The 21,601-nt window shown below is 68.3% G+C and overlaps 3 protein-coding genes across 14 annotated transcripts in view; 1 reads left to right on the top strand and 2 right to left on the bottom strand.

Moving 5' to 3' along the window:
• Window positions 1–743: 743 nt before the first annotated feature.
• CGN (cingulin) lies at window positions 744–14,849 on the bottom strand. Of its 3 annotated transcripts, none has more exons than XM_074929196.1 (21): window positions 14,785–14,849; window positions 8,945–9,894; window positions 8,739–8,839; window positions 8,438–8,507; window positions 8,191–8,283; window positions 7,827–7,975; window positions 7,465–7,606; window positions 7,156–7,368; window positions 6,709–6,857; window positions 6,319–6,460; window positions 6,048–6,248; window positions 5,621–5,827; window positions 5,280–5,537; window positions 4,776–4,946; window positions 4,528–4,689; window positions 4,149–4,238; window positions 2,913–2,996; window positions 2,048–2,166; window positions 1,847–1,955; window positions 1,562–1,725; window positions 744–1,304 (listed from the first exon to the last, which is right to left on the bottom strand). In XM_074929196.1, exons 2-21 carry the CDS (start codon window positions 9,869–9,871, stop codon window positions 1,163–1,165), a joined length of 3,693 nt encoding a protein of 1,230 aa, XP_074785297.1. In that variant the 5' UTR covers window positions 9,872–9,894; window positions 14,785–14,849; the 3' UTR covers window positions 744–1,162. The 3 variants fall into 3 exon arrangements, with proteins under 3 accessions (XP_074785297.1, XP_074785298.1, XP_074785299.1); XM_074929197.1 differs by lacking the exon at window positions 14,785–14,849 and adding an exon at window positions 12,559–12,769; XM_074929198.1 differs by lacking the exon at window positions 14,785–14,849 and adding an exon at window positions 10,105–10,464.
• A 437-nt stretch (window positions 14,850–15,286) lies between these two features.
• On the top strand, window positions 15,287–17,732 carry PSMB4 (proteasome 20S subunit beta 4). The gene is made up of 7 exons (XM_074929373.1): window positions 15,287–15,443; window positions 15,745–15,951; window positions 16,297–16,443; window positions 16,594–16,675; window positions 16,767–16,883; window positions 17,300–17,388; window positions 17,619–17,732. Exons 1-7 carry the CDS (start codon window positions 15,322–15,324, stop codon window positions 17,629–17,631), a joined length of 777 nt encoding a protein of 258 aa, XP_074785474.1. The 5' UTR covers window positions 15,287–15,321; the 3' UTR covers window positions 17,632–17,732.
• A 1,095-nt stretch (window positions 17,733–18,827) lies between these two features.
• Window positions 18,828–21,601, bottom strand: part of POGZ (pogo transposable element derived with ZNF domain) — a 34,480-nt gene continuing 31,706 nt past the window's right edge. For all 10 annotated transcript variants that reach the window (XM_074929363.1, XM_074929362.1, XM_074929364.1 and 7 more), the window contains one exon: window positions 18,828–21,559. In XM_074929363.1, the coding sequence (XP_074785464.1) occupies window positions 19,987–21,559 (1,573 nt within the window). In that variant the 3' untranslated portion in view covers window positions 18,828–19,986. The remainder of the gene's footprint in view (window positions 21,560–21,601) is intronic.

Genomic DNA, 21,601 nt, shown 5'->3' with positions numbered 1-21,601 from the left:
GGAGGATGTGGCTCCCTCCGGGCCGCAGCCGGTGGCCAAGCCAGGGCCCGGTGAGCTCAGGTCTCGCTCAGCCGCGGGAGCTGGTGCCTCCCTGAGCCCCCCGCGGGGGAAACTGAGGCACAGCGGGGGCCCTGCTGCCCCCCTGGGCCGAGCAGGCACTGGGGAAACCGAGGCAGAGGGTGGGGAGGGCGGTTGACCCCGGCTCCGACACGCGTGTCCGGGAGGAGTCAAGGGCAGAACCGGTCGCGCCGGCCCGGTGCAGCCGCAGCGGGGACGCTGTGGGTGCGGGGCCGTGTGCCGGGCACGGCCCTGGGTGGGCGTAACGCAGAGGCACTGCCAGCCCGAGGCAGGGAGGGGACGGGGGCGTCCCTGGTGGTGTCACCGTGTCCATCCCTGCCAGTTCCGCCCCGGTTAAAGGTCACCGGGGCGCGGGAGGGGACACTGAGGCAGCAGGGAGGGGACTGGCCGGGTCCCCGGGCACCATCCCGGCCCCACGCTGGCTCGGGGATGGAGCCAGCTCGGCCCCGCTCGAGGCCACGGAGGGGAACGGCGGTAACCACCTGCCAATCAACGCAATGGCACTAATTAGCAGTTGGCAAGACTCCCATCCTTGTTAATTAGCGATAACGAGGATTTATCTCCAGGCCAGATCCAGCGGAGCGGGGAAGGAGCTGCCTTCCCCGAGCCGGGCAGCAGCCTGGTGCCACGGAGCCCGAGGGGCCGGCGCGTCGCAGGCATTAAAACTCTCGATTTTATTTAAAATATCACTGGGAGAGGGAAAAGGGCAGCGAGGAGGGGAAGGGCGGCTGTATATAAAAATAAACCAGGGGGGGCAGAGCTGCGGGTGCCGCCAGCCCCTCCGGCCCCGTGCTCCAGCTGCCCCCACGGGAGCCTGATCCCCCGGGGCCAGGCCTGGGACCCCAGGGCCAGGGTGGTCCCGTGGGACCCGGTCACGCAGGGGGACAGCGGCGGCGGGGAGCAGCCCCCCCCCCGGCAGGGAGCCACGGTGCCGACGCACCCCGAGACCCGTATGAAGACGAAGAGGCGAGACGGTGCCCGGGGGGTGTCCCCGCCGTCCCGCCACCTTTTGAGCGGCTCCTTCCTTCACGTCGGTGGTCGCAGAAGAGTTTTTGCGCGGAGCGGGGGCCCCGCGGCCCCGCCCTCAGCAGGAGCTGGTCTGGAGATTGGCCTCGTGCAGCAGCGAGGCGATGGACGAGGGCCCGTAGGCGCTGTCGAACTCCTCGTCCGAGCTGAGCGGGTCGTCTTGCAGGGAGGAATCGGCGGCCGAGCGGGCGGCTTTGCGCCTGGCGGGGGAGAAGAGGGGTCAGCCCTGGCGGGGGACGAGGCTGGGACCCCCCTCAGGCCTGGAGATGGGGTGGGATCCCCCTCGGGCCCAGCAACAGGGTTGGGACCCCCCCCTCGAGCTGAGTGATGGGGCTGGGAGCCTCCTTGGGTGCGGTGATGGGGTTGGGTCCCCCCTTGAGCCCGGTGATGGGGCTAGGGCCCCCCCTTGCGCTCCGCCATGGGACTGGGACCCCCCCTCGGGCCCGGCGTCCCCTACCACGCCTCCTTCTCCAGCGCCTTGATGCGGTTCTGCAGCTGCTCGTTGAGCTCGTGCTGCTCCTCCAGCTCCCGCTGCGCCTTCTTGCGGGCGCCCTCCAGCCGCTCGATCTCCTCCTCGGCTTCATCCACTTGACGCTTCAGGGCCTTCACCCGCAGGCTCAGCTGCGGGGAGGCACCGGCCGTTCCCAGGGGATGAGGGGGGCCGGTGCGGGACCGGCTCCCCCCCTCCAGGTCCCCGAGGCGGGTCCCGCAGCCGCGCCGAGGGCCCCCGCCCAGCACCCACCTGGTCCTTCTGGTCGGTGACGTGCTGCCGCTCGTCGTCGATCTGGATGGTCAACTCCTTCACCTTCCTCTCCAGCTTGCGGGTGGAGGACAGCAGGACGCTCTTCTCCCTGCGGCGGAGCGCGGGGCGGTGGGCGAGCTGGGCCGGCACAGGGGGGCGAAGGCGCCCCCCGAGCCGGGGAGGGGGCCCCGGGGCCGGTACCTCTCCTCCGCCTGCAGCTTGTCCTGCAGCTCCTCCAGCCGCGCCTCCAGCTGCGAGACGTTGGTGCCGGGTCTCTGCAGCCCCTCGGAGCTGGCCAGGCGGCTCTTCAGCTCCTTGTTCTGCAGGGAGAGAAAACCCCAAAGCCGCCCCCGTCACCCCCGCGCTGCTCCCAGCCCCGAGGCGGGAAGGCTCAGAGCCTGGCTTATGTAAACCCGGGCGGTGACTCAGGGCCCAGAAACCCTTTCCCAAGGAGGAGACGTAACGAGGCGGGTTATGTAATGGCAATTAGCCGCGCTGGCACCAGCCGAGGCACGAGGCGAGGCCAGGATGTGCCGGGGACCACCGGGTGCAAGAGCCCTCGCCGGCTCCCATCATCCCCCAAGCCCCCCGGATTCTGCTCTTAAATGCTCGCCTTGGCCAAAAATCCCCCGAAGCACCGCAAAACCAGCCCGTCTCCCCGCGCAGGGGCATCGCCCCAGCCTCGTCAACAGGGCAACGACGGCGGCCCGGGCCCCGCGGCGTCAGCACCGGGAGCCCCGCGAGGGCCTTGGCAGCGGCAGTTCCGCGCCGGGAACAAGAACCGCTCGGGGAGCTCTTTGTTCCCGTCGATCCGCCCCGTCAGGAGCCAGCTCGGCGTTGGGTGACGAAGGCGGTGGGGTGTGAGCCCGGGCGGGCCGGCGGGGAGCTGCGAGGGGAAGGGGGGATCCCCCGGGAAGGGCCCCCCCGGGACGCCCCGGTTGGGGACAGGACGGGCCAGACCCGGGGCCGGGACGGTTTTACAGAGGAAAATCTTGGGAACAGGGTCTCAGGGGGGGCTGTGGGGAGGGGCTCGGGCCTGGGCCCCCCCGGGACGGCGCAGCCTCACCTGCCGCTCCAGCGAGACCTTGTCACACTCCAGGTCCTGGCGGCTGGAGCGCTCCTGCAGCAGCTCTGCCCGCAGCTGGTCGATCTGGGGACAAGGACACGGCGCCGGTGGGTTTGGCCGCGTCCTTCGCCGCCGCGTTCGCTCGGGGTCACGGTCACCGCGATTTCTGCCCGCGACAACTGGTGGCGCAGAGCGCGGGCGGACTCGGTGCACCCAACAGCCGGGATCCGACACCAAAAACCCCCGGCGAGAGGATTTTGGTTCCTTCCTAAATTAGTTACCGCCGTTCTGGCGAGCGGCCCAGAGACGAGGGCTGCAATTTTCCACTGGAGGGTTTAAACTGGTTGGACTGGGACCCGGGGACCCAGCTGCGCTCCCGGCGCTGCCCGGCACCGCGGGGCAGGAATGGGTTTGATCCAGCGATGGAGCAAAACCAGAACTGCCCCAGGGGCCTCTTTCAGGTTGGCCAAAGCGAACGACGCAGCTTTGTGCGTCGTTTTAAAGCGAAGGAAATTGGAGTTTACATAAAAAATGGCTGGAATTGATTCAAGCAGCCCCAAAAGCCGGTAGAGCCACTCCTGAGCCGAACCCAGCTGTGGTTTCGTGCATCCCCGCGCCGCAGCTCCTGCGCCCCAGGCCCGTCCAGGACTGATGGGAAAAGCCTCCCCTGGGATGTACCCATTTCCCAGATGGGAAAACCACCCCTTTTACTGCCTCGCCATAGCCCGGGGGCTGGGAATCCCCTTTCCAAGCCCCGGGCTGGGTCCCGGCGGGGAGGAGGGAGACGGGCTGTGAGCGGAGCAGCTGCTGAACCCGGGAGAACCCAGCGCGGCCGGATCCCGGGGGGGCTCGGCCGGCAGCTCCCGCCCGCTCCGGAGCTCAAACACCGGCTCCGGCTTTGCAGGTAATTAGCAGGTGGGTCAGGAGGGAGGGAGAGCCCGGAGCCCGGTGTAATTTAAGCCCCAACTTCCTGCACAAACACAAACCTCACCCTATAATTTCAGGGGATTTTTTTTTTTTTTTTTTGGTGTCAAGCTTGTATAATTTCCGTTCGCGCCCGAACCAGCTTTTCAGACGCCGTCATCTCGATTGTATTTGGAGCGACGGAGGGCTCGGGGCTGCTCGCTACTGACTCAGTCCCGGGGCTTTGGCTCCGGTGGCACCCGAGGAGCCGAGTTATCCTGGGGGGGTCCTGCCGGGGCCCCGCCCGGGCTGGGGGCGGCCCCGCTGCCCTACCTGGTCTCTGCTGCGGTTGACCCTCTCGGTCAGCAGCTCCGCTGTGGTTCTCTCCTCCTCCAGCTCCGCCTCCAGGCGCTTGGACTTCTCCTGCCGGGACCAGAAGGGTCTTTGCTCCGACGCCTCCAGCACAGCGGAACCCACCCGGCGCGGGAGGGGGGAGACGTCGGATACGAGACGCGGGGACCCCCCCCACCCCCGCGCCCCAGAGCGACAGCCTGCGGCACGCCGAGCCCAAACAAAGCCGGCTGCGCCGGCAATTAATTAATATTAATATGAGCCACAGCGCGGCCCCCCCAGCGCTGCCAGTCCCTGGGCCAGCTCTGCCCCTTGCTGTCAGCTCGCAGCACTGCAGCGGCGGTTTTGGGGCGCTCCCCACCTCCAGCGCCCTGACGTGCCGGGAGCGATCGTCCTGGGAGCGCTTCTTGGTCTCCACCTCCTGCTCCAGGTTGCGCAGGCGCTGCAGCAGCACCTCCTTGTCCAGCAGGACGCTCTCCCGCTCCGCCTGGCTCTCCTGCAGCGCCTGCTTCAGCCGCCCGACCTGCGGCGCCCAGCGAGGAGAGACGGGTGTCCCCACGCGGCCCCGAGCTCCCGCGGGGACCCGCGACCCGCCGGCCCTCGCCGCACCTCGTCCTGCAGCCGCCCCACGCTGATCTGCATCTTCTCCACCTCGGCGCCCCGGTCCTTGGCCTGTTTCTGGGAGTCCGTGATCTCCTTCCGCGATTTCTCCTTGAACTCCTCCAGCTGCGACTTCAGCGCGGCCAGCGAGCTCTGCGACTCCGCCGCCATCTGCTCCAGCTGCGGCAGAGCGGGGACGGCTCAGGCGCCGGGGACGGCTCAGGCGCCGGGTCCAGCCCCTGCCCCCTGGCCCCGGGGGGGGACGGTTCTGCCCCGGGGGCTGCGCAGCGTCACGGCGAGGGGCGCGGGCGCTGCCAGAGCCGGGAGCCGCCTGGGGACACCAGCTGGTCCCGGGGGACGATGCGGTTTTCTGGAGCCTCTCGGGACAGGGCGGAAGGATTGACCCCAACCACCTCCGCAGGGAACCCAGACCCAGCGCCCCGGCTCCCTCCCCTCACCCAGGATACCCCCACCCCAGAGCAAGAGGCCCTGGAGACACCCGGGCGCCCCGACCTCTTTGTTCAGCTTCTCCGTGGTGCGATCGAGGAGGCGCTTCTGCTCCTCCAGGTCGCTCTTGGCGCGCTTGAGCTGCTCTCTCTGCCGCTGCTCGTCCTGGAAGGACGCGCTCAGCTCCTGGTGCTCCTGCGTCAGCCGGGCCAGGCCCCGCTGCGCCTCCTCCAGGCGAGTCTCCAGCGACCGCTTGGCCATCAGCAGCTCCTGCTCCCGCTCCGTGGCTTCGCCCAGCGACTCCTCTGTCTGCCTGCGCTCTGCCTGCAGAGACGGGGCCCTTCAAACTCCTTCCTGGGGCCGGGGAAGGGCTCGGGGCAGCTCAGGAACGGCCGCAGCCCCAGTACCTCCAGTTTGGTGACCTTCTCCTTCAGCCGCGCCTGGGAGCCCTCCCAGTTCTCGCCCAAGCGCTCGTACTCCTTCAGCTGCGTCTCCATCCCGAGGATCTTCCTCCTCAGGTCGTCGTTCTGCTCCTGCAGCTCCCGCAGGCTGGACTCCACCACCTTCCTCGCCTGCTCCGACGCCTCCCGCGCGCTCTCCAGGGATGCTTTTGCCTGCAACGAAGCCACGGCACGGGGTGGCCCCGGGGCCAGCTGCTGAGCTGGGGGGGCGGGTCTTGGGGGGACAATTTGTGCTGCACGCCCTGGGAGGAGCCCACGGCGGGTGGATCCGGGGCCGTGGGTTTGCAGCGTTGCCCCACGGCCGCAGGATTTGGGGCTCGCGGGGAGGCGCGAGGGGCTCGCTCCTCGGCAAACCCCTCGCCCTGGCGCCCACCTTGGTGGCCTCGTCCCGCTCCTCCCGGAGCTGCTGCAGGTCCCTGCGGTGCCGCTCCAGCTCCCCATCGCGGCTGGTCGCCTCCTCCTCCATCGCGCCCTTCAGCGCCTCCAGCTCCCGCTCCCGCTGCCGCAGCAGCTCCTCCCGGCTCTGCGTCCCCGCCGCCAGCTCCCGCTGCGCCTCCTGCGCCTGCCGCAGCTCCTGGGACGGAGGAGACGGGGGCTCGGGAGGGTCCTCGGCGCCGCCTGCGCCTCCTTCCGCCGTCACCCACCTTCCTGAGCGCCTCCAGCTCGCCAGGGGCGGCCGCGCTGCTCCGCGCCTGCTCCACCTCCTCCCGGGCGGCGGCGAAGCGTCCCCGCAGCTCCCGCAGCTCCTCCTCGAACTCCTCCCGCTCCAGCTTCACCTGCAGCAGCCTGCAGCGGGGCAGGATGAGTCCCCCCAAGCCCGGCCCCGCGCCCTCATGTCCCACACCCCTGTCCCCAGGTCCCAGCATGCCCGAAGAGCGGCACCCAGCTCGGCTGTCGCCTTCCTCCGCACAGGGGAGGAGGAAGAGGAGGAGAACCAGCCCCATCCCAGCTCCCGGCCCATCCTGACGGGGTTTGGAGTGAAGCTGCTGGACGGTCGCAGTGGCCGGACCTCCCCGAGCGCCGCTGGCACTTACTCCTGCTTGGTGGCGCGGAGCTCGTCCTTGTTCTTCTGGAACAAGTCCCGCCAGTGCCCCGTCTCCTCCGCGCTCTCCTCCAGCTCCCGCTGCAGGTTCCTCACCACCGCGTTGATCTTCTGCCTCTCCGACTCCAGGTTGGCCTGATCCTGGACGGCGGGGTTGAGCTCTCAGCTGCAGGACGCCGCGGCCCTGCCCCGCCTCACACCCCCCAAACCAGCGCGGGGAGCCCACGGGAGCCCCCGCCCCAGCTCCGCAAACCGGCTCCGTCACGCCCAGCATCTCCGCAAACCCGCGGCAGCGAGAGCCGGGGCCGGCGGGTGCTCCCACGGGGCGAGTCGGGGGCAGGACACAAACACCCGCTCCCAGCTCAGGACCGCTCAGCGGGGGAATTCGAGGACACCGACTCCCAGCCAGCCCCGTGCCCCGGCCGGGCCCGCGCCGGACCTGCGAGATGTCCTCCATGCTGCGGCGCAGCTGGTCCATGTCGCTCTGGTACTGCTGCCGCACGCGGTCCAGCTCCCTGTCGTGGGTGGCCACCTCCTCCTTGAGGGCTCCCTTCAGCGCCGTCAGCTCCCGCTCCCGCAGGCGCAGCTGCTCCTCCTGCCGCTGTTTGGAGCTCAGGGCCTCCTCCAGCTCCTCCCTGGTCTCCAGCAGCTCCTGGGCGAAGGGGAACAGCCGGGCTCGGCGGCAGCGCGGGGACACGGGGCCGGGGGGGGGACACAGGCTCACGCCCCGGCGCGACCGTCACCGCACCTTGTACAAGGCTTCGCCGCCCGGGGCCGCGCCGGGGCCCTGGCGCAGGCGGTCGAGCTCCCGCTGCGCCGCCCGCAGCCGCTCCTCGCAGTCGCCCGCCCGCGCCGCCGCCTGCTCCTCGGCCGCTCGCGCCTCGCCCAGCCTGGGGGGAGCGCGGGGCCCTCGGTGCGGGGCCCGGGCCGGGGCTGCGCCCCCACCGCGGGCGTCTGCACCGGGGGCAGCTCGTCCCGGCGTGGCAACGGGGAGTGTGGGGGGACACTGCCGCCCTCCCTGTGCCCCCCCAGCCCTCGCTGCGCCTCCAGCCTCCCCTCCCACCGCCCCTGCAGCGGGGGGGGACAATCGCCCCCCGGCCCAGCTCTTACTCCTGCAAACTCCTCTGCAGCTCCTGGGTTTTCCTGTCCAGGGCCCCCCGCAGGCGCTGGCTCTCCCCCTCGGCCTCCCGCAGCCGGGCTTCCAGCGCCCGAGCCGAGCCGCTCCTGGGCTCCCCGGGCAGCTCCAGCCTCTGCCGCAGCTGCGGGAGGGGGGACACGGGTCACGGCCCCCCCAGCGACGCTGCATCCCGCCTCCCCAGCATCCCCCCCCAGCACCCCCGAGACACCCCAGATTTGGTCTCACTTGGGCACCCGACCCAAGTGAAGGGGGCTCAGAGCGGGGACCCTCGGCACCCCCCCGCCAAGGACGTGAACTTCGACCCCGCGTCCCCCCCAGCCCCCCAACGCCCTTCACCTTGGTCTCCTCATGGAGCTTCTCCTGCAGCTCCTCCACCTGCCTGGCCAGGGCTCGGTGCTGGGGCTGCGAACACGCCGCCTCCTTGGGCGCCTGGGGAGACCCCCCCGGGCTCACTTGGGGGGTTCAGGGTGCTGCGGCCCCCCCACCCAGGGCCACAGCTCAGTCCATGGGAGCCCCTTGGGGGGGCTGGGGGACTGACACCCCCCCCGCGGCAGGGAGAAGCACCAGGACGGCCCCGACTCACCCCCAGCTCCTGCATCTTCTCGAGCAGCCGGGCAGTTTTCCTCTTCAGGGAGATTTCGCTCTCGCTGCTCCTGCGGGCGCCAGAGCGGGGGGGAAGCGTTTGGGGACGGGGGTGGGAGGGGGGGGCAGCCAAACCCGGGGGGTGGGAACACCCCCAGCGCTCCGCCGCTCGCTCCCCCACGACGCTGAGCAGGGGCCGGTTCCAGGGACACCCCGGCTCCCCCCCGCCCCCCGCAGCACCCCAACCGCGGGGGAAGGGGCAGGGAGGGACGGGGGCACGGGGGGGGTTTGAGGGGGCTCACCCCTCCTTCAGGATGCTGTAGATGAGCTCCTTGGGGTGCTCGCTGCTGCCGGGCTGGGCCACCTCCCGCTGGTCCCGCAGCAGGTCCGGGGTGGATTTGAGCTGGGCGAGGGGCGGCGGAGCTCAGCTGCGGCACGGACGCGAGTCCCCCCGCTGCCCCCCGCTTCATGACCCGCAGGACCCCCGCAGGATCCGGCCCCCCGGTACCTGCAGCTCCGCCCGGGCTTTGCTCTGCAGCCGCTCGGCCGCCGGCTCCTCCGCGCCCCGGCCGGGGGGCCCCGCGGGCGGGCACCGGGCGCCGCTCAGCTCCGCGGCGTCCGGCACGCGGCGGGGGGAGACGCGGCTGTCGAGGCTCTGCGAGCGCTTCCGCTCCTCGGCGGGGATCCGGCCCCTCCTGGCCGCCCGGCCCCGCTGCGGCACCTTCCCGTCGAACTTGCTGATGAGCGAATCCACCGACGAGAGGGGTTTGGTGTCCACGTCGCTGCCGCCGGCGGCCGCCTCGGTGTCCGAGGAGGCGGCCTTGGCCCTGGGGCCGGTGCCTCTGCCCCGCTCCGCTGCGATGTCCAACATGCTGCTGCTCCTGGCGCCGGGCAGAGCGCGGAGCTGCCGGCCGCCGCCGGCCCGCGGAGCCCCGCTGGCAACGGGCTCGGCCGCGGCGGCACGGAGCAGGTCCCCGTGGGACTGTGTCCTCCGCAGCTCCTCTCTGAGCAGCCGCTCTCCCGGCGCCGCTTTGGGCTCGTGCCGGGAGGTCACCGAGATGCCGCTCGCCTCCTCGTCCGAGGTGCTGTAGGACGAGCCGTGCCGCGGCTGCTGCCCCGCGTACGGGTTTTCCGGCAGCTCCGAGTCGGAGCTGACGGAGCCCGAGGGCCGGGGGCCGGCGGGGGGGGCCGGGTAGGAGCCCTCGCTCTTGATCTGCACCCCGAAGGAGTCGCCGCCCTTCTCGCCACTGTTGAGGACGACGAAGGGCTGCCCGGCGATGCCCTGCACCCGCACGGCCACCCCGTAGGAGCCGGGCTTGCCCCGCGCCTTGGGGGGTCTCCGGGGCTCCTGCAGGTCGTTGATGAAGCGGATCTGGACGCCGTAGTCCACGGGGTTCTGCTTCTCCGCCATCACCGCGCTCGCCGGCCACTCCATCGCCGGGGCTCAGCGCCGCGGCCCTGGGGGGGAGGGAGGGGGCAGAGTTATCCTCGGAGCGGAGCTGGCGCCAGGGGACACGCGGTGCCGGGGACACGCGGTGCTGGCACTGCAGCATCCCCAGTGCAGGACGGGGACAAGGCTCCGCTGCGCCGGCATCGCCCGGCTGCTCCCGGGGGGACGCTGGGGACAACACCTCCCCCCCCCACCCCGCATCCTGGCCGGACCCTCACCGCGTCTGCCGCGACAGGACCCCGGGGACGTGGCGGGGACGCGGAGACCCCGGCTGGGCTCTGCTCCCGCTGCCGCCCGGGCCCCTGTGGAGCGCCGCAGCCTCGCCCCGGTGTCCCTCAGCATCACCCCCCGCACCCGCCGTCCCCATGGCCGGGGCGGCCGCCGGGGTCCCGCGGGGAGGGGACAGAAACGAGCAGTGACATATTGGGAACAGCGTGATGGAACCTCCCCCGCGGTCCCGGAGGTGCCCGGGGCGATGCCGGCCAGAGCGAGGGCACGGGGTGGGGGGTTCAGCTCCCCTGGAGGCACCTGGGGGGGGGTTAAGTGATGGAAAAAGCCCCACATCAGCCCCCGAGCCCCGCGGCACCGTGTCCCCCCCACCCCGAGCCCCGGGAGCAGCAGCGGCTCCTTCCTCTGCTGTAAATCAACGGGAGCGGCGCAAGGCTCCGAGCGCTCCGCGCGCACCCGCGCCCCTGGGGGCACCCCGGGACTTGAGGGGACCCCGGCCCAGGCAGGGGGATGCTTAAACGCATCCTGAGTGGGGAGAAAAATCAAAAAAGCAACCCCAGCCCCCCCCGCTTTCAGCTCAGGCCCGGACTTCGCCCGCAGAGCTGCTGCAGCGCGGGCAGGGAGCGGGCAGGGCCGGGGCAGCGGGGTGCCGGGGGCTCCGGGGGCTCCCACGTCCCCCGACAGCCCCGAGCCCGCGTCTCCTCCCGCACCCCCCCGGGAAGAAGCCGGAGCCCCGGTACCGGGGGACCGTTCTGCGGGGGGGGAGGCAGGGGCCAGGCCGGGCCCGCAGCAGCAGCGGGGGCCGGAGGCAGCCGCGGTGCCGCCAGACGCGCCCGGCAGTGCCAGGAAGGACGAGCCGTTTGCTGCCCCCGGCCCTGCCAGCTCCCCGCAGCCGCCGTCTGCTCCCGGCCCGCGGCCAAGCCCGGCACCGGCGGCTCCTGCGGCTCCTGCGTCCTGCCGGAGGCCCGGCGAGCCCCTCGGGTGGCCAGAGCCGGCGGCAAGGGCAGCGGCGGGCGAGGGAGCGGCGGCTGGTTTCAGAGGCGAAGGAGTCCAGGGGACGGGAGAAGAGCTCCTGCCTCGTGAGCTCGTTGCCCCTGCCCGTGCCCCGCTAACGAGACCAGCCACCGACACCGGCCGCGAGAAATCCACCCGGAGCCCCGCGCCCGCAGCGACAGCCCCGGCGGCAAATCCCATCGGTCCCGTCCCTGCGGGGTCCCCGCCGGCACGGGGACGGGGGCTCCAGGAGGAGCAGGAACCGGCTTTGGCAGCAGAATTCAGAATTTTCCACAGCTGCCAGTGTCCGAAGTGCGGGCAGCGACGAGGCAGAGCCTGGCTGGGGAGAGGGCTCGGCCCCTGCGGCTACCGGGGCAGGAACCACGAGCCCGGGGTGCAGCCCCCCGCCGCGGGAAGGGCTTCGGGCGGGCGGCGAGGGGCAGCGCGGCGGAGCAGCCGCAGCCGGTGCCGCCCGGCGAGGCCCTGCCCGGCCCGGGCCTGGCGCGAGCGGCAGCCGGTAAGCGCAGGGTCGGATGCGGCTGGGGATGGCGCCGGGCTCAGGGAGAGCAGGATCCGCTCTTGCCAAGGGCCGCGGCGGCACGAGTCGGGCGCTTGGGAGCTGCGAGGCCGCAGGTGAGCCGGGCCCAGCCCTGCCCCGAGCGCCGCCCTCCCCTGGCAGGGCTCCAGGAGCTGGGTCACATTCCTGCGTGGGAGCAACACCCGGCCCTGGGCTGGAAACAGCCCCGGGAGGGGATTTCACTGGAAACCGCAGGGAAGGAGCCTGGAAGCCCGGAGGACTGGGGCTAAACCCAGGCTGGCTCTTGCCCCCGGGGCGCGCATCGTGCTCCGACGCGGCTTAACCCGGCGCTGGGCCGGGGGCAGCACCGGGTGCCGCGAGCAGGGGGGTCCCTGGCCCGGCCGAGGGCAGAGCGGGGTGGGCAGGAGCGGGCAGGGGCAGGCAGGAGCGGGCAGCGAAGCGGCGGGAGAGGGTCACGCACCTCCGGCATCGCGCTGCCGGGGATGGCGGGCGGCCAGCTCCGCGCGCCCGGAGCGGCGGCACAATCAGCCCTTTGTGCCGGCCACGTTAACCCAGAAAGTTGTTTTGCAATTTGCGGGCGGTGCTGGAGCAGGCTCCTACGCCCAGCGGGGCTCTGGGCCGCCTGGGCCCGGCTCCCTTCCCGCGCCGGGTGGGAGAGGCGAAGGCTGCCGGGAGGGGCCGATCCTCCCCCACCCCGCTCAGGCAGGTAACTCGAGCGCGGAGCCGCCACCATTTCGCCCAGCAGCCAGAGCCCGTCTCCGAGCGCCGCGGCCCGAAGCGAGCAGGTGGGGCCGTGCGGCTGCTGCGGCCCCCGAGCGCGGGGGCAAAGCCTGGCGCCGCTGCCCACAGCGTTCCCGTGCTGCGGGGAAGGGGCCGGCAGAGACGCTCAGACCCGGCGTCTCTCCCCCGTCACCTGTTGTGGGGGTCCCGGCGCGGTCCAGGCTGTTCCCACCGAGGGTTTCCCCAGAGCTCTGTCCCCTCCGCGGCGCCGCTTGCCCAACCCTGTTTCCACGCCGCCCTGGTTTTGCTCGGGGCCAAAGTCCGGGGCTGATTCCGGGCGCAGGCAGCACACGCCGTGCCTGTGCCCTGCCCGGCTGCGCGCTGACACCGGCAGGGACCGGCTCTTCCTGCTCTCCCGCAAACTCCGGAGCCGAAACCCCGATAAATCCTCGGCGGAACACGTGAGCCGCGGGTCGGAGGAACCCGAAACCAGGGCACCTGCGTCACGCACCAGGGCCGGGCTCATCACCATCATCACCATCATCGCAGGGCGCCGGGGTGGAGGATGAGGGTCACCCCCCTCAGGCCACGGCCCCCGGGGCTCCCAGGAGAGCTGATAAGGCCCAAATTCCTTCCCCTCCCAGCTGGCCTCGGGCAGAGCCCGCGGGTTAATCATCAACCCCGGGACTGGAAAATCCTGTCGCTGCCTCTCCCGGGGCCCGGTTTGGAAACCGAAACCCCCCCGCGGGGACCCGGCGCCCCGGGGTCGGGCCCGAAGCGCTCCCGTCCCCAGGCCGAGGGCGCCCGAGGCCGCCAGCGCGGCACAACGGCTCCTGAGGCGTTACCGCCGCACCGCCGGGATCGGTTTACCCGTTTCCAAGCGAGTTGTGCCTTCGGAACCAGAATTATTTTGAGCCACAGGCTCGCGGGGATGAACATTTCCTGGGGGACGCGGCAGAGAGGGAGGAAGAGCCCCAGGGCACCGCGAGGATCCGCACAAACCGTCCCCAGAGCCGCGGGGCTCCCACACTCTGGTTTCACCCCAAAACCAGGGATGTCCATCCCCCCCCGCCCCGAGCCCCAGGTCGGGCGCACAGGGACCAACCCCCCGGTACCCCAAAACCTTCACCCCCGCGCTCGGAGGCGACGCTGCAGCGCCGCAAAGGGCCCCTCGTCCCCGCGGCTGAAACCCGGCGGGGTCCAAACTGGCGGGACTGGTCGGGGTGGCGGGGGGACTGGTCGGGGTGGCACAGCCCCCCGCCACCAAACGGCGGCGGCGGGGGCAGAGGACACGGGGACGGGCTGGCGGGACCCAGCGTGTCGAGGCCCTCGAGGCCGCGGGCGGCAGCGGGACGAGACCCGAACCCCGGAGTTTTTTCCTCTTTTTGAGCAGGGGGGGCAGACCCCCCCGGGGCGCGGCGGAGCGGGGCAGCGCGTTACAGCTCCAGAAGCGGCCGCGCCGGGCGGCGCCAAAGGGCTTCACCCCCCCGGGGTGTCGCCGGCCCCAGAGAGGGGGGCTGCGGGTCCCTGTGCTGCCGGGGGGGCCAGGCCCAGGGGACAGGGCAAGCGGCTCCATGGGGACAGGAGGGACAACCCGCGGGGTCCCTAAGGCGCTGCCCAGGGCGGGGCACGCCCCGGGGAGGGGAACCCCTATGGGCAGAGCCATAGGGTCAGCACTCTATAGGGGTGCTATAGGGCAGGGCCCCCCCGGAGCAGCACCCCCCACCCCTATAGGCGCCGCTATAGGGCAGGACGCCCCCGGAGCAGCATCCCCCACCCCTATAGGCGCCGCTATAGGGCAGGGCCCCCCCGGAGCAGCATCCCCCACCCCTATAGGCGCCGCTATAGGGCAGGACCCCCCCGGAGCAGCACCCCCCACCCCTATAGGCGCCGCTATAGGGCAGGGCCCCCCCGGAGCAGCACCCCCCACCTCTACAGGCGCCGCTATAGGGCAGGGCCCCCCCGGAGCAGCACCCCCCACCCCTATAGGCGCCGCTATAGGGCAGAGCCCCCCCGGAGCAGCACCCCCCACCCCTATAGGCGCCGCTATAGGGCAGGGCCCCCCCGGAGCAGCACCCCCCACCCCTATAGGCGCCGCTATAGGGCAGGGCCCCCCCGGAGCAGCACCCCCCACCCCTATAGGCGCCGCTATAGGGCAGGGCCCCCCCGGAGCAGCACCCCCCACCCCTATAGGCGCCGCTATAGGGCAGGGCCCCCCCGGAGCAGCACCCCCCACCCCTATAGGCGCCGCTATAGGGCAGGGCCCCCCCGGAGCAGCACCCCCCACCCCTATAGGCGCCGCTATAGGGCAGGGCCCCCCCGGAGCAGCACCCCCCACCCCTATAGGCGCCGCTATAGGGCAGGGCCCCCCCAGCAGCACCCCCCACCCCTCTGGGCGCTGTTCCAGGCCCGGACTCACCGCCCGCCGCCGGCTCCGCTCCCCGCCGCTGCCCACCGCAACCTGTTACCTTCGCTCAGGCCCCGCCCCCTGAGCCGCCTATTGGACCGTGCCGCGCTACTCCCCGCCCCTGGGCGGAGACATAAAATGTTTTACCGCGCCCCCTCGCCACGCTCCCGCGTGCTAACGGGGCGGGGAGATCACGTGACGCGCCTGGGGCCGCCATCTTGGGGAGGGAGCTGCGTCCCGGGCGGCGACACCTCCGCGCCTCCCCAGGTCACGGTGCGGCGGGGACGGTCCCGGCCCCTGCCCGCCCCCCCGAGGGTTCTCTGCGGCCCCCGGTCCCTCGGGGACAGCGGAGGGATCCCCGGATCCAGCGCGGCGCAGGAGAGGCCTCCGGCCCCGAGGCGGTTCCGCCACACGCAAGATGGCGCCCAGCTCCGGCCATCGCTGCCCGCTCTGGTCACGCCCACGGCGGCGCCCCGCCCCTCCCTACGGCGGCCGGCAGCGGCCGCGCTTCCGCCGCGCCTGCGCAGCGCGGGCCGCACCGTGACTAAGATGGAGGTCGGGGGAGCGCGGGCGCCGCCGCCGTTCTGGGCCGGGGGCCCGGCCCCGGGGCAAACGTACATCCCCGGCGGGGCCGGCCCCGCCGCCGGCCTCCTGCCCTTCACCCGGACGCTGTGAGCGCGGGAGGGGCCGGGGGGAGCGGGACTGGGGGCGCCTGGGGGTGCGGCACCGGGCGGGACGGTTTGGAGGGGCCTGAGGGGAGATGGGGGGAGCGGAGGGGCTGGGGGGGGTGCAGAGGGGGAGCGGAGGGGCTGGGGGGGGAGCGGAGAGGCTGGGGGGGGGGAACGGAAGGGCTGGGGGGGGAGCGGAGGGGCTGGGCTGGAGGAAATGTCGCTGGGGGGGAGCGAGGGGGCGCGTTTGGGGGTTGAGGACCTGGGGGGTGTCCGGGGGCCTCGCTGACGTTCGTGTTTCCAGGAGCCCGATGGTGACGGGCACCTCGGTGCTGGGCGTCAAGTTCTCCGGGGGGGTGATCATCGCGGCCGACATGATGGGCTCCTACGGGTCCCTCGCCCGGTTCCGCAGCATCTCCCGGCTCCTCAAGGTGAACGACAGCACCATGCTGGGCGCCTCCGGCGACTACGCCGACTTCCAGTACCTCAAGCAGATCATCGACCAGATGGTGTAAGTTCCGCCGGCTCTGCCCGCGCTGGGGGTCCTGCTGGGCCGCTCCCTCCTCCCGGCCCTCGGAGGACTGAACCGGAATTAAACGCGTTGGCTGAGCTGCGCTAAAGCTGAGCTGAAATCCCGCGTGGGCTCTGACGGCCCCTTTGGCACAAGCCCCTTTTCCAGACCCCGCGGGGAATCGGCGCCGGTTGTTCTCTGCAGCCTTTGGCTGATTCACCTGGAAAGTCTCTGAACACCCAGCGGGGGGGAGCGGGGGGCCCCCGTCCTGCCGGGCGGCAGCTGCTCTCTCCTCCGGGTGGTTTCCGGCTTTTCTTAGTTGGGTGAAATTCCTCCCTAAATTAGAATCGACGAGGAGCTGCTGGGCGACGGGCACAGTTACAGCCCCAAAGCCATTCACTCCTGGCTGACGCGGGTCATGTACAACCGGAGGTCCAAGATCAACCCGCTCTGGAACACCGTCGTCATCGGCGGCTACTACGGCGGCGAGAGGTGAGCGAGGCCGGGTGGCGCGGAGCCTCCGGCGGGTCCTGGGCCGGGCGCAGCCGCTCGGGAGCCGAGTTCCTCCGCGGCGCCGCCCTGCCCCGAGCTGCCGCGCTCACGGGCCATCCCCTCGGTTTCCTGACGGACCCGTCCCCTCAGTTTCCTAGGTTACGTGGACATGCTCGGTGTGGCCTACGAAGCCTCGACGCTGGCGACGGGTTACGGCGCGTACCTGGCTCAGGTAGAGTTCGCTCCTGCTCTGCTGCTGAAGCCGCCTCGGCACCGGGGCACGCAGCTGTTGAGCTGTTGGATTTTTATTTTTTCTCCCCCAGCCGTTGATGAGAGAAGTCTTGGAGAAGAAATCCAGCCTGACAAAGGAGGAGGCCCGCGACCTGATTGAGCGTTGCATGAAAATTTTGTATTACAGAGACGCTCGGTCGTTCAACAGGGTACGTGCCCGCGCGCCTGGGGCCGATAGCCCGGCCTCACCCCGGGTTGTTTCCTGGCCCCGATCTCGGGGTCCCTGTGGGAAGTCCCGGGCTGGCAGAGGGGGGCGTTGGGGGGTGCTGTTAGCAGAGTCCTCCGCAGCCTCCGAGGGGCGTTTGAGTCCACGTGATGCTCGTCTCGGACCTGGTGGTTCTTCTCCCGTCCCCGCAGTTGTAGCATCCAGAAGCTGCGATCTCGGAGCTCTGGGAAGTGTTTGTGTCCAGTTCCATGAGCTTGCCCCCCAGGGAAACAGTGAAACGTCGCTGAATGCAAAACCGCCTTAAGCCAGACTGCTTTCACGGCTCTCGGTGACGCTGGGCAGAGCTTTCGCAGGGCCCGTCTCGGGCTCTGCTGAGCCCCGTCCCCGTTCTCTCCGCAGTACGAAGTGGCGATCGCGACGGAGAAGGGTGTGGAGGTGGAGGGGCCCCTGACCCTGGAGGCCAACTGGGACATCGCTCACCTCGTCAGGTACCACCCGCGGGGCTCCTCAGCTCCTGCCCCGTCCTTCGTCCCCCGAATTCTTCCACCCCGGGAGGCGGCTCTGGGCTCCGCTCGCCCCTTTCCTCGGGGCGGGGTCCTGCGGGAGGGGGGGTCTGTGGACGCTCCCCCCACCGTCAGCGCCTGGTAACGCCAAACCCCCCGATTTTGCGCATCCGGGTTGTGCCTCGCCCCGGCCTTATGGAAACGTTTTCTTGCAGTGGCTTCGAGTGACGCCGCCGCCTTCCCGCCCTCTGCACCCGCTGTAAATCCGTCGCCGCTTCCCAAGCGCCGGCCTGACCCCATTTGGAAACGAAATAAATCCGTTCAGACGAGTCTGTGTGTTGTGCTGCCCTCGGGACGGAGTTTGGGGGAGGCTCCAGCTTTTGGTTACTAACGGCTGCAAGCCCTTGGTTTTGCTGGAGAAGGGCAACAAAAAAAAAAACAACAAAAAACCCAACCCACTTTTGTTGTTTTCTGGGGAGAAAAAAAAAAAAAAGTTTTTTGAGTTGGGGGTTTGAGCAGCACCAGGCGGCCCGAGGGGGCAGCACCCGTCACCGAACCTGAAGTGAAATATTGGAGTTGTGTCAGGATTGGCCTGAACGCAAGAAAAATCTGCAGGGCGAGGGCTGCGGTTTGGGGCCGGATCGGCAGCGTTTGGGTAACGGCTGGGTCCAGCCTCAGGGTGCGGCGTCGGGCTGGGCTCCGGGCAACCAAGAATTCTGAGCAGGCGACCGAGAATTCTGAGCTGGGCGGGTCAAAAGCCTCAGTCAGCCTTAAAATCCTCCCGTGGCCAGAACAAAACCGCATCTTAATGCTGTTTTCTGCTTAAAAAAAAAAATAGGTGTTTGTGCCCGGTAGCAGCAGCGGCGCCTCGACCGCCGACGTTCCGCTGCTCTCGGGGCCCGTTAAAGGCTCGAGAGCGCCGAGGGGTGAAGGAGGGGGGTGATGTCCGCGGCTCCGGCGCGTTCTGGGTGACAGAATAAAATAATGAACAATCGCTGCTCCGCCCCCTCCCGCCGGCCCGGAGCTGCTGGTGCCGCAGCAAAATCCACCTGTAAAGAATACCGAGGGGTATTTACTGCTGCCCGAGACACACAACACCAGAAGTATTTGTTCAGGAGAGTTTTATTAATGATTTTTCAGACTTTTATTTTAAAAAAAAAATCTCACTGCGGAGAGCAGGTTGTTCCATTGAGCCTAGGGCCTGGTGAAAGGGCGGGGAGGGCTGGGGAAATGCAAATGGCACAGAACTGCCTCAGGTGTTAATGACACAAACATTTAATTACGGTCCCAGGGACCCACCACGTCCCCCCCACCCCGGGGTGAGGGACCCCGCGGCCGCGCTCCGGCCCGGCTGCGCCTCGTTCAGCGTTCGGGGTAGCACGCGAGTGAAAGAGTTCTTCAGAATAAAAACACATGTTTATAAATCCATTTCCCTGGTTTTATTAAATGTTCCACTTATGTACATTTTAAAGATGAACCATTTACAGGTCTGCACATGCTGCCTCCTGCTTTCCTTCGGTAATAGGGAAGGTTCACAAAACCTCTATGGAAACAGAAAGGTGCAGGTGCTCTGGATTCTGTATGTCAAAATGCTTTCCGTTTATACCATAATACATACAATTAAAAAACCCTCAAACATGCAAATTGTAGAAAAATTTAAGCTGGCAGTGAAAAATAAAAACAAACGTCTTCTTTTTGTGCACGTCACAGTTTGTTTCGTTAAATCAGATTTCTAATTCTAAGGAACGTAGTGTCTGATGCCACTGGTTGAAGCGGGTTTATCAACTACTGGGAGTTAAAGGTCAGCGGGTTCATGGTCCTGACGCCCCCCCCCTCTGCGAGGACTCGACCCCCCTCTCCCCCCGCGGCCCCTCTGTCAGTAACTCTTTGGAGCAAGGGGGGGGCCGGGGGGAGGAACGGCCGCTCCCGCCCAGCACCGGCCCCCAGCGGGCAGCAAAACGCTTTCACTTGCGGTTTTACCCCGCATCCAAAGTCACAAGCAAAATAATTACTCTTCTTTTTTTTTTTTTTAAAAAAAAAAAAAGGAAAAAAAAAAACCAAAACAAAAAAACCCCAAACCAAACCCAAATCTTAATGGCCAATCAGAGAAGGTTCACACAATTAGAGCAGTAAGTCATACCTAAGTTTTCCACAGAAACCTAAATCTCTGGGTCAAGTGTTAAAAAAAAAAAAAAAAAGAAAAAAAAAATCTGTGTTAAGACAACCAAAAAGATTTATATACTGGTTCATTAGCTACATATTTTTCTCCTTTCTTTAGAAATGGTCACATTGACAATGTATAATTCAAAACATTTCTGCACAATAAAAACAGAAAACTATGATACAGTGAGGTAAAGAAAACGCAAAAATATTCACCCACAATATATTTTCAGAAAATACCAACACAGTGATTTTTTCTTTTAAAAAAGCACAAAACTTATAAATGAACAGCATAAATGGCTATTTATCTGAGTGATCGCCTACGAATTTCCTAAACCCACAAATCCACAGGGAAGTGTAATGGTCTCATCCAACATTTATTTAAAAAATAACCCTTCTGGATCCCGGTTCGCAGATCAGAGCTCAGATTTCCATCAGATCCAAGTCAGCGTCTTCGAAGCCGTAGAACGACTCCGTCTCGCTCTCCCCCTCGAAGAGCTGGTGCAGCAGCTCGGGGTCGGCCGCCTCCTCGGCCGGGGCGCGGGGCGGGCGCGCGGCCGCCGCCTCCTGCGGCTCCTCGCTGAGCTTCAGCTGCTCCTCCAGCGCGGCGATCAGCTCCTCCTGCATGTCGGCGTTGCGCGAGGGCGAGTTGGCCGTGCCGTCGGGGCCGGGCAGCACGCTGGCCACCAGGAAGGACTGCTGGACCAGCTCCGGAGAGTCACTGATGATCTCCAGCACCTCCGCCAGCCAGCACAGCACCAGCTGCAGGAGAATGTCCGAGTCGCACGTGGAGTCCGCCATCTCCTTGGCTTGCTCTTTCCACTTTTTATGCAAGAAATTTTTCACAGTCCGCTTTATACAAACATCCAGAGGTTGGATTTTGGAGCTGCAGCCGGCGGGGACGACGGCGGGCAGCGTGCTGGAGGCGCTCAGCAGGGACAGTACCTCCTCGGACAGGTGCGTGCGGTGGCAGTCCAGCACCAGCATGCCCTTGCTGTTCTGGCACTCCGTGTGCTTCTGCCACACCTGGGACAGCCACAGCTCCATCACCTCGTCGTCGCTGTAGCCGTTCTCCTTGGACTCCAGCATGATCGACTCGGGCACGTTGGCGGGCTGCTGCAGGTGGCCCCTGAAGAGGACCAGGGTGGGGAGGACGCTGCCGTCGGCCAGGATGGTGAGGACGACGTCGCACCAGGGCTCGCCGGTCCCCACCGTCTGCAGCGCGTTCTCCTTCCGGTCGTCGCTGCTCAGCACCTCCACGTCGAGGAAGAGGGAGATTTCGTCGATGGCCGCGATCATGGAGAGGGGCAGGTCCTGGGTGTGGATCTGCCGCTGCACGAACTCGATGAAGCAGCTGGCGTTGTCCTCCACGTCCTTGGGGAGGGGGTGGGCCACGGCCCGGCGCGTGTGTGTGCTGAGGTGGTGCCGCAGCATGAACCTCACGGCCCACTCGTAGGAGATCTTGAAGCCGCCCTCGAGGGACCGGCCGAGCTTGGTGGCTTTCTGGAAGAGAGTCTCCTCGTTCACAGGCAGCTGCTGCTCCCTCTGCGTGAGGACCCACTCCGCCAGCTTCTCCTCAGCCTCCAAGCTGAGGTACTTGCCCTCCGACAGCGACGCCAAGTTCTCCTCCTGGAAAGCCTGAAACCTCCGCAGCCAGCGCCTGATGCGCCTCTGGGGGTTGCGGAAGTGCTCCGCAGCCTGCTCCGTGTTGCAGCACAGAGCGAACAGTACAACGCGCAGCTTTTTCACCGAGAGCTGCTCCTTCTTGCCCGCGGGCTCGGGCTCCTTGGCCGGCTGCTCGTCCTCCTGCGCATCGAGATTCAAACACTGCTCCTCCTCCGGGCAGAGCAGCGGCCGGGCGTAGGCTGCCGGGGCCAGCTCGGGCTCCAGGTCGTCCTTCGCAGGTAACACAGACTTTGTTTTCACAGTAGCAGCTTTACTTGGGGAATAGGCGGGGCAGGTGTTCTTCATGCTTTTGTCCTGGGGCTGAGCGTGCCTTGAGGGGAGAGAACACGGGACCTTCTTAAAACCCAGGAAA

The sequence above is a fragment of the Athene noctua genome, chromosome 29, assembly GCF_965140245.1.
Source record: "Athene noctua chromosome 29, bAthNoc1.hap1.1, whole genome shotgun sequence".
NCBI lineage: Eukaryota > Metazoa > Chordata > Aves > Strigiformes > Strigidae > Athene > Athene noctua.
Note: the sequence above shows the minus strand (reverse complement) of the source record. Positions and strands in the feature narration are given on the sequence as shown.